The following is a 10582-nucleotide window of genomic DNA, read 5'->3' as shown; positions in this document are numbered from 1 at the left end:
GTGCACTGATGTGGGTTAAATCTGCCCTCCATGAAAACTCAAGACTAATGTTTTGAGTAGGTTGAGTGGGTGCTCTTGACTGCTTAAACTCAATTCACAGTTAACTGCCATGATAGTCTCTCATAATGACTTATAAAATACCTATATTAAAGTAAAAATGACAAGAAAAAATAAGAGGTGTGCTGTATGGAATAACAAAGGAAACTACAACTTAGTATGCTTAAATACATTCTTAAATACGCTTTTCAAGGGAAAAAATTAACACTTTTGAAAATGTGAATTTGCATTGGTTACCCCCAGATAATTTAAAAGGCCCACTAACCACTTGACATCTAGATTAAGAAAGCAAAGTACAAGGAAAACAGGAAAACTAATATGTAGAATAGGCAATTTTTAATAAGATATGTTTTTACTAACAAGGATTTTGAATCTTTTGAAATTCCTATCAGCAATGAGTGTGCAATAACTGCATTAATTCAAGTGTGCAATAACTGCATTAATTCAAGTCCCTCTTAGTATCTACAGCAATTACTCCATAGGTGATTTCAAAGCTTAGGCCTTACTTTTGGTGGGAACTACAGGGCAGAACATAACCTTTCAGCTGTGCTAGAAATTATGAGTATACAAGGACTGTGGGTTTGAATCATATTTCAGAAGTATTTGAGCCCAATCCGTTTTCTTTCCTGAACTAAGTCTTGCCCAACACTGTTTTGTGCAGCAGCAGGGCGCGCTGAAACCCACTGGTGCCAGGTGGCACAGACCCAGGGCAGCTCCTGGGGGAATGGGACATGAAATCGGCTCTGATGATCCCTTCCTGTCCCTACACTGACACAGATGCCCCTGCTCTCCAATTCTGGGAGGCATTTGTTGCAATTAGCAATTAAATGGAGCCGAGGGACTGGGTGTCAGACATGTGCAGCTGGAGATTACTGCCTGGGCGCCTCCAGCCAGTTTGGAACAACACAGAGAGAGCCAGCACATATCTCAGCAGGAGTTCTGCCATCTCACCCACTGCAGCCAAGGGCCTCTCAAAAGAGAAGGGCACTGCCTGCAAAACACAGCTGAGCCTCAATAAATAGGTAAGGGGGGCTGATGTAGTCTTGCACAATCACCCATAATTCATGGCTCAAACTGCATTCAGTCCTTTCAGCTCAATAACCACACTATAAATCAACAGTGTATTTGACACGGTCAACAATTCCTTATCAGTAGGAAATATTTTCATGTTTATCTTGTCTTCTTTTAGAGAAAAATTAAATAAAGTGACAAACTTAGAGTGTAAATAAAATCATCAAAACAGATGCAAAATTAAGATTAAAATTTTCATTTCTTCTTGACATTTATAAACATTAAAAATCTTCAACAGCCCTACAAACATACATTTTTTCTTTAAAGTGAGGCATTCTTATTTATGCCCTTCATGTATTCAATGTTCTCAGAAACTTCACAAGGCTTTTACTCAAAGCAGTCTCACTGTTATTTATTGACAATTGTGGAAAATGTGATATTGCCATTGTCTAAAGTAGATGCCTAGATTAAAAAAAAAAAAAAAAAAAAAAAAAGGCGTGGCATTTGCTTTTCAAATGTCCCAGATGGCAGGCTTATCTTATTGAAAGGGAATGAGAGGATGGTAACAACACAACTTATTCACATGATATGTGGGTGGATGTTATCAAGCAGAAACTACCTGTCAGGAACCATACACAGGATAGTGTTGTTTGTTAACTACAAACACTGCTCCAAAACTCTTACACGAGTGATTTTGAATCCATTTGACTATTTAAGAATTTGCAGCCCAACTGGCATCCAGATAATCTTTCTGATGTTGAAGTCATTAAGCTTAACCACTTACACATATTAATATTAACATCTATTGTTTATATGAAGTAGCATTTCAGGGCCCTCTTCAAGATGACATTGAAACAGATACTGAAAAAAATAGACAAAAATACCTTGTCCCTGTTCACAATTCCACCTCCAAACCTTCTCAGAGAGTGCCTATGTGGACAACACTGCTGGGTAAGTGTCTAGCCAACACAAGCTGTCAGTGAAGACAGAAAGGAACAAGAGGAGGAGGACAGTAAGTGTGTTATGCTCCTTGGCTTATATGCATCAGTACTGTGAAGTTGATAGAAGCAAGACCAGGCTCTAAGAAGATTAAAATACAAATACTATAACATCAGTTGAATAATTTTAAAAAATTTTTTCTGTCTCTTCTTCTGAGCTATTCAAGTTTTCATGAACTAGTTTAAAGATGAATATGCATATATAAATTCCTACTTGATCAATAATGAACCTCAGTGCTAAAAAATTCACACATATCCCAAATCTTGTTTTTAAAGCAACTCCTGAGGGACTCATAGAGTACTTGATAAGAAGATAAAAGCCTTTGCAAGATTCTTAGTTTTTAGTCTACTTGGTGGTAGTGGGAGGGGGGAAGTATTATTCATATTTTTGCCATTTAAAAGGACCAAGGTAAAAAGCTGCTTTGACCATTCTTCTGCTGTTACTTTTGAAACATGGTTAAATTCAATTTAGTTATCCAGAGCTCAAATTACAATGCTCTGCTAGTGCAGTTTCTGCTCTTCCCTGAAGCTGGACAGCTATTGACATCGGCAATTATGTACAGTTTATGCTGGTTTCCTTACTTCAGTTGCAGTTGAAATAGATTCGTGCTTCATTTATGGAGCATGGGAATATTATTATTTGACCAGCAGTGCCTCAGATCACATGTGCACCCCTGACATCCTTTCCCCATTGCCTTGTGTTTGCCTCCCACAACTGAGCCTTAGGTGGCTCAATTGCCACCTCCAGTATCACATCTCACCTGGCTATAGCACGTGCAGTGCTCCTGGCTCATACAGGGGAGACTCTGGGGACATTCTAGATGCCATCTCCTTCTACACCATCATGGCATCTCATTTTGCCTTTCACTCCTGGCAAGTGTTTTTATAAACTCATGAAATTCATACTGGTTCCAATCATTACATTTTGGCAGAAGCATGTGGTAATTGGCAAGGCATTACTTTGATTCAAAGGAGATAGCCCTTAAGAACCATGATCAGTGAGAGTTCATATTTTTAAACATATTAAATGTCTTCAACTAATTTTGAGCTTACCTTAAGAGCTCTGCAAGAGTGTGCTTCAGTTCCTGGGAAACTTTCTGATATACACATTTCACTGCATCCTTTGCCTTTCCCGCAGTGAAGAGGATTCAAAAGCAAATACTTCTCTACCTGTATGCTAAGAACAGAATAAAAGTAGATCAGAAATAAAATTTTTACTTGTAGGAACACAGAAATCCAGTTAGGTCTGCAAGCTAAATGAGCAGACACTTCTCAGACACCTGTTTTAGGGTCATAAAAATCCTTTCACAAAAGATACTTGTTTCCAGACAGAACTAAAAATATCCAAATTGGACTTCAGATCCTCAATCAAATGCTTTTTCTGTCCACTCTGTGATGCAAGTGCTATATACTATAAGCCTCTCTATATTTCATAATTTCACACATAAGGTATTGAGGAAAATAAAGCAAGGTACTAAAATCATTCCTTTGATAACCCTAGGAGATGCAGCACACAGAAACAATTAACTGCTGAATACCACCACTACTTACTTTCTCACGTATTCTGACTTAATATAAAAAATGTCTCTCAGATCCACCATGTCTTAAATATCAGTTCAAATAATGCTTGGCTGATACTACTGAACCAAGGTAAAATGAACACTTGCCCCAAAGCAGAAAAGCTTTCAATATGAGGTAAGAGCCATTGTGTGTCTGTCTGACTAATCTGTTTCCCCTGAGTATTCAAGTTTCAGCAATATCATACCAAAACCTAAATCAATTAAGTTGAAGATTACACCAGGACTCATCTACCAGAAGTAGCTGCACACCAGCATCTTTTTCAGTACCTCACCACAGCTGCATCCCAAGCTCTACTGCAAATCTATACAGAATTTACATTATATAAAAAAGCCATATGTTGCAGTAGGATAACATTATTGAGTTTAGATGGTTGGATTTTAGGAATCATAACAAAGCCACTCCTAATCTTTTACACTGGACCATGCAGTAATCTTCTCAGAGATTATCAAAATATGTGTCCTGCTATGTATAACCATTTTATGAATTAGAAAAATTGGACCTATATAGCAATACCATATTTTGTTCTGTAACAGCTCAGGCACAGCTGAAGTCCAAAACACAGAATATTTCTGTGCCATTTATACCACACATCTACAAACTAACAGACTTTGATGGGAGTGCTTGTTACAGTAAGTAATGGTAATAATTTGTAGATAGGTTTTTAAAATGTGTTTATACTATTTCAAAAGCAGATCAAATCTGCACTTTAACCCAAATTTCACATATTTACCAAACTGCTCGGATGCAGAGCTGAGTCATGAGTTTTGGCAGACCTCTGGGACCCCTGAGGAGAGAAGCTCAAATCCAGGAAGTTGCTGGCCACAGATCCTTTCTTGCACCTCCATCTCCAGTGTGGGCACAGGCACAGATGTGCCTGCTTGCCATGCTTCTGCCTCTCTGCATCTCATAATTTCACACAGTCACTTCAGATGCCTGAAGTCAGAAAAGTCAGCCCATCCTTTCTACATATATAGGCTGCTTCATAAACATCTGACAGTACACAGTGCTTTAGGTTGCTTTCTGGCTTACATTTCACTGAACAGTACTGACAGAGATCTGTCTAGAACAAACAGATCACACAACTCTTATCAGAAGTCAGATTTAATAAATGTCTTGCAGTAAGTAGTATTTCCCTTGAACTCTTTCCCAATAGCACTGAACACACTGTTCCAGCAGACATTTTACACTGTGTACACAGGCAAGATCCCTCCCCTGTTTCAGCTAAATATTCCACTTCTTCTGCTTAAGTTCTCTTAACCACAGTCTAAGAACTCATATTGAGATATTGGCTACTAAGGGCTCAAAATATTTTTTTCAAATTTGCTTTCCAAAACAGTTTCCCCTCCTGTTGGCAGAGCTTTATTATTTGTCCCAGATGTTTTTTCTTTGAATTTGGCTGTTAAGTTTTAAAATGTCACTATTCACTCCAATGAGCCTTTCTTACGAGATATGTTTTCTATAAAGATGTCCTGATACCTTTTACTTTAATTGAATATTGAATATTGAATAATGTAATATTTTAAACCTATTACTTGTGTTTTCAGAATCACAAATCTATTATTCTATTATTTTGCCCAAGACCAACATGAAGCAATCTTTCCCCTTTTCTGTTTTCTCTGTCTTATAATGATATTCATAGTCTTCTCATCTTTCTCTCATTTTCTAGTATTTCTGAAAGAAGATGAAATTATTTTTCCAGGTAATTCTCTGCTGACCTCCAATGTAAACTATTGCTATGAAAACAGTTAGCTACAGCTGGTTTTCTTTTTAGCATTTCTGAAGCATTTGAGTGAGATCTGCTGATATTATACAACCCATCTGAATAGAAAAACAAGATTGACACATTTGATAAGCAAACTTGGCTCAGCTGGCAAAGTACAGATGCTTTCTAAGTCACCAACAGAAGCATTATCAGCTATGTGCCTGCATTAATGAAATCATATAGTCTTGGGATTACAGGGCCCAGCTCTGCCCTCTGCCTCATTTATCACTGACCTCAGAGGGTGAGGTAATTCAAAACCAAAACATGGCCTATGGCCAGTACAGGTATTGACTGCACTTTGTCAACCTGTGAAAGCGCAGTGCCAAAACATAAAATAAAAACTCAGACCCATGAAATTGAATCTAGAGAGATTTAGGCACCAAAACTCTCCAATTCAAAATAAAATTGTGAGAGAGCCATTTAACCCTGATGAACATAAGATCACAAAACGTGTCTTTGGTTTCCATCCCAAAAGTCCACAAGTACTTTCAGCATTATAAAAATTTGAAACAGTCCTGATCTGAGCAATGAGCCAGCCTGGTTTTGGACCAGCATTCTTTGGGTGATAATCAAAGTCTGGAAGCATTCACTTCTGCACAAAGTCAAATTTTGCAAGTATATGTAACTACCAAATGGTGACAACATAAAAATAGCAAAGGTGCGTGAGGTGATTATTGAGTACAAATTCACATAAGACAGAAACACTTGTTCAGCCTTTTAATTATTTTAAATGTTGCACACACACACACCCACACACACATACACACAATCCACCCCCCCAAAAAACCCCAAACAAAACAGAAACAAACAAACAAACAAACAAACAAAAAACCAAAAAAGTTCCACTCCTTTTGCCACCTGGGATGACTGCTGAAGTCTGTGACTTACTACAAGTCCTAATTGCTTCCATTCTGAAGGACTGATCAAAACAAAAGTGAGGAGTTGAAGCCTTCTTGCTGAAGCTGAGCTACTACACAGAAAAGGAAAATTTATGGAAAAAGAAAGAAACATTAAAGGCTATACCACAGAGAAGGTTGCAGTTGAGACTGGTCTCTGCTGGCAGCATGAATAAACCCCTTGTGTGCAATAGTGCAAAGGGAATCTTGTACATACTGCTGAGCTCTCAGCGATTCTCTCCTGAGGATGTTATGGTTTCTGCTTATTCTTCTGAACTGCCCAATTCTGAACTGAGGTATTTGGGGACTTAATTAAGAGATATTGAGATTTTTACTGTACTGCTTTCCTGCTGTTATTATTGCAGCTCGTGAGCAAAATCACTACACTGCAAGAAAGCAAACTGGAAAACAGCATTTGTGATTTGTGGACGTCTCAAAATAATGTGTCATCAGATGGAACAAATAAACTTAGAAAAACAAATTTCACAGAAAGCTCTGCAAAAACATCAGGTGAAGCTTTCCTCTCAGCAGTTCAGACATGGAAGTATCAATGCAATGAGTTCCTTGTGACTGTGCTAATGGACACAGTGAACTGCTGGCCAGCAAAACTCTGCTGAATTAGAATCCCATTCCCCCTCCCACTGAGAAAATTCAGAGGCAGCAGCAAAATGTACTCTGTGATCCTCTGTATTTCACCACATCTTCTCCTCCCCACAACTTACATCTGGAAGGGCACTCTACCAGAATGAAGAACTTGGTAGAAAAGCCTGGAATAAAAATTGCTTCATGTACCTTGTTCCCCACTCAGGAATGTGTAAGGTCTAACCCCAGGGCCTGGCACAGCTCCCATCTTCCCCTGGCAGCTCCTGGAATCCAGGAGCTTCTGCTGAATCTGCAGCCCTCTGCAGCTTCCTGGAGAGCTGTTATTTTTCAGGAGGGAGTAAAGCAAGGAAAGGCTAAGAAGACACTTTGTTCTGTAGGTTTTCTGAGGCCCTTATGAATGCATAACATTTTTTTTTCCCAGCAAACAGAGATTTCTTCGGTTACGCACTGGTTATAAAATTAGTTTTATAGGTCGCTCAGAGATCTTGCCAGTTTGTAAAATACATGAGAGGAATAAGAGTGATATCACATGTTCATATCAAATATGTGTTTCTCCCAGTACTGATGATTAACTAGTCCAAAGTAAAAATATTTTAATAAGTGACTTAAAAGTTAATTAATTCATCAATTACTGAAAAGTGACTTAATTCCTCAATATTTATAAGATACACATGAACTGTAACGGGAAAAAAATGTTTGCTTGAAGGTTAATGATTGTTTTATGATTTATGATAAGGCCATAAATCTCTATGCCAAGAGGAGGGAAGATCAAAAGGAATCACATCCCATTATGAATCCTGAGGCAGCCTGAAGACTTCACTTCTTGTATCTTGTTTCCTAGCAAGACAAAAATTTGAGCTTGAAATGTAAAAAGATAAAACAGGCTCCGACAATTGAATCAGCAGCACCAGCAGCTCTGGAGCCGAGTTACTATGGCAATGGCTGCACAGCTTCTTCTTACTCTTACTACTGGTACAGCAGCTTTGCTTTGCAAATGTATGTGGGAGTTTTCCACCCCAATGTGCCACGGGTGCCCACGGTGTCAGGAGCAGTCCACGGTGTCAGGTGCCCTGATCTCTACTGAATGGAAGATCAAATTTGTGTGATTAAAATATGTGATTTGCAGTATTCCATGGAAACAAGTCTTGGAGCAGTAGGGAAAGGTCCCAGAATTCTTCCTGATCTTTTGTGGCAGGAAGGTAGGTGCCAGTGCTTAGAAGATATTTTAAAAGCACAGAATTTTTATTACAGGAATTTTAGGCTTTTTTTTCAGCTGTAACTACCTCATGTCTCTGAATTATAGATGTCTTGTTGCTGCCAGGGAAGGATGGTATCATCTTTTTGGCAAAGCATAGCTTGGAGCTCTACATAAGTAATGGATCTAATTCTGATGCCAGGTTAATAAATTAGTAATTATGACTCTTTGGATATACAACAATCAGTGCGTCAGTACTTACCAGTGTCCTCTTTCCTCTTCGAGGTCTAGATGAATGCATTACCTTTCCTGTTACTGCCGCTGTGTTCTCTGCACTACACATTAGAAGCAGATTTGCTCTTAATTATTTTTGAGACAGTATTTAATATTTATGATCTGATAGCAAACAGAAGTTCCCAAGAAAAATTGGGGCCCTTTATAGGTGTCATGGGAAAATTAACTATATCCCAGCTGAAACCAGGACAGGAAGATTAACAATATCCCAGCTGAATCCAGGAAGCACAAATGTAAAGGGAATCTTTGCCCAAAAATATGATTGCTGACAGTACAACTTCTGCAAGCTCATTAAGTCCTATAAGTAGACATATATGTTGAACATCAAATGAGTTTCATATTGAGAATTTCATCATCCTTCTTGTGGAAAAGCAGTCCTTTTCACACATGGTGAATAAATAAATGCTTATAGCCCAGAATGTAGTCGTGCCAGTGCTTGTTTTTTAAATAGATGCTCTCTAGAGAGTAGATGAACAAGGTTACCACATGTGCATTAATCAATAGGAGGGTCAACAATAATTACCACAATGAATGGTAGAGAGAGAATATACTACAGTTAAATATATTGTAATGTATCATCTGAGAATCAAGTACTTTTTTATGTCAGAATCAAGTAAGATTTTGTCTCTCTACGTGTTCCATAAACATGTTACTGAAAAATAATAGGAAGAAATTCTTTACTTTAGGAAGATATTCTTTGCTGTGAGGGCGGTGAGACACTGGAACAGGTTGCTCAGGGAAATTGTGGATGCCTCAGCAGTGTCAATCTCCAAGACCAGCTTGGATAAGGAAGAGCTTGAGCAACCAGGTCTAGTGGGAAGCGTCCGTGCCCGTGGCCGGGGAGGTCAGCACTAGATAATTTTTAAGGTCTCTCCCAAACGCTTACGAGTCTGTGATTCTGTGACTGAGAAGCAGAGAAGTCTGGCGGTGCATTTTGCTAACTGTGTGGCTATACATCCATCGTATCTGCACCGGCATTACCTGCCCTCTGCCCGTCTCCTCATGCCCGCGTTCCTTGGCGCCTTTGGCGGCCGTGGCGCGGCCAGCCCGGCGGGACGGCGGGGCTGCCGGGGCTGAGGGGCTGCCGGGGCTGAGGGGCTGCCGGGGCTGAGGGGCTGCGGGGGCTGAGGGGCTGCCGGGGCTGAGGGGCTGCCGGGGCTGAGGGGCTGCGGGGGCTGAGGGGCTGCCGGGGCTGAGGGGCTGCCGGGGCTGAGGGGCTGCGGGGGCTGAGGGGCTGAGGGGCTGCGGGGGCTGAGGGGCTACCGGGGCTGCCGGGGCTGAGGGGCTGCCGGGGCTGAGGGGCTGAGGGGGCTGAGGGGCTGAGGGGCTGCGGGGGCTGAGGGGCTGAGGGGCTACCGGGGCTGAGGGGCTACCGGGGCTGAGGGGCTACCGGGGCTGAGGGGCTGAGGGGCTACCGGGGCTGCCGGGGCTGAGGGGCTGAGGGGCTGCCGGGCTGCCGGGGCTGAGGGGCTGCCGGGGCTGAGGGGCTGCCGGGGCTGAGGGGCTGCCGGGGCTGAGGGGCTGCCGGGGCTGAGGGGCTGCCGGGGCTGAGGGGCTGCCGGGGCTGAGGGGCTGCCGGGGCTGAGGGGCCGCGCCCGCCGCACCTGCCGGGCGGGGCGGGCGGCGCCGCGGCCGCCCCACGTGCCGGGGCGGGGAGCGGCGGGGCCGGGCCGGGCCGGGCAGCGCCGCCCCCAGCGCCGCAGCGGCAGCGGCAGCGCAGCCCCGCTCAGCGCATCCCTCTCGCCCATGCCAGCTGCTCGTCCCCGGCTGCGCCGCGACTGAGGAGCGATGGGGCCTCTGCGGGAGAGCAGCAAGGTGAGCAGCCGGGCACGGGCGGCGCGGCGGGGAGAAGCAGGGGCGCGCAAATCGCGTCCTGCCCCCGCCCTGGGTGGGGGGCGGAGGGGCCGGGATTTGCCTGCCCCTGCCTCGATGATGGAAGGAGGAGGGCACATCCGAGAGGTTCCTGACGGGGTGTCCCTTCCCCAGCAGGAGCAGAGGACGCAGCTGGAAAAGGAGGTATCCCGCAGCCGCATCCCCCGCTTGGTCCTGCGGCCGCAGCAGAAGGTATCTCCCGCTTCCGAATCGCCCTTTTCGGAAGAGGAAAGCCGGGAATTCAATCCGCCCAGTTCCTCCGCGGGCTCCGGCAGGACTGTCAGCAGCAACAGCTTCTGCTCAGGTACCGCAG

The 10582-nt window shown here is 43.0% G+C and overlaps 1 protein-coding gene across 3 annotated transcripts in view; it reads left to right on the top strand.

The window, feature by feature from the left end:
- The first annotated feature begins 10057 nt into the window (after window positions 1-10057).
- Window positions 10058-10582, top strand: part of SYBU (syntabulin) — a 39310-nt gene continuing 38785 nt past the window's right edge. For 2 of the 3 annotated variants that reach the window (XM_085572454.1, XM_021546459.4), the window contains exons 1-2: window positions 10058-10212; window positions 10384-10573. In XM_085572454.1, the coding sequence (XP_085428580.1) occupies window positions 10186-10212; window positions 10384-10573 (217 nt within the window). In that variant the 5' untranslated portion in view covers window positions 10058-10185. The remainder of the gene's footprint in view (window positions 10213-10383; window positions 10574-10582) is intronic. The other variant, XM_021546460.4, reaches the window with a different exon arrangement.

The sequence above is a fragment of the Lonchura striata genome, chromosome 2, assembly GCF_050655825.1.
Source record: "Lonchura striata isolate lonStrDom1 chromosome 2, ASM5065582v1, whole genome shotgun sequence".
Lineage (NCBI taxonomy): Eukaryota > Metazoa > Chordata > Aves > Passeriformes > Estrildidae > Lonchura > Lonchura striata.
The sequence above is the reverse complement of the archived record's forward strand: the minus strand, read 5'-3'. Positions and strand labels throughout refer to the sequence as shown.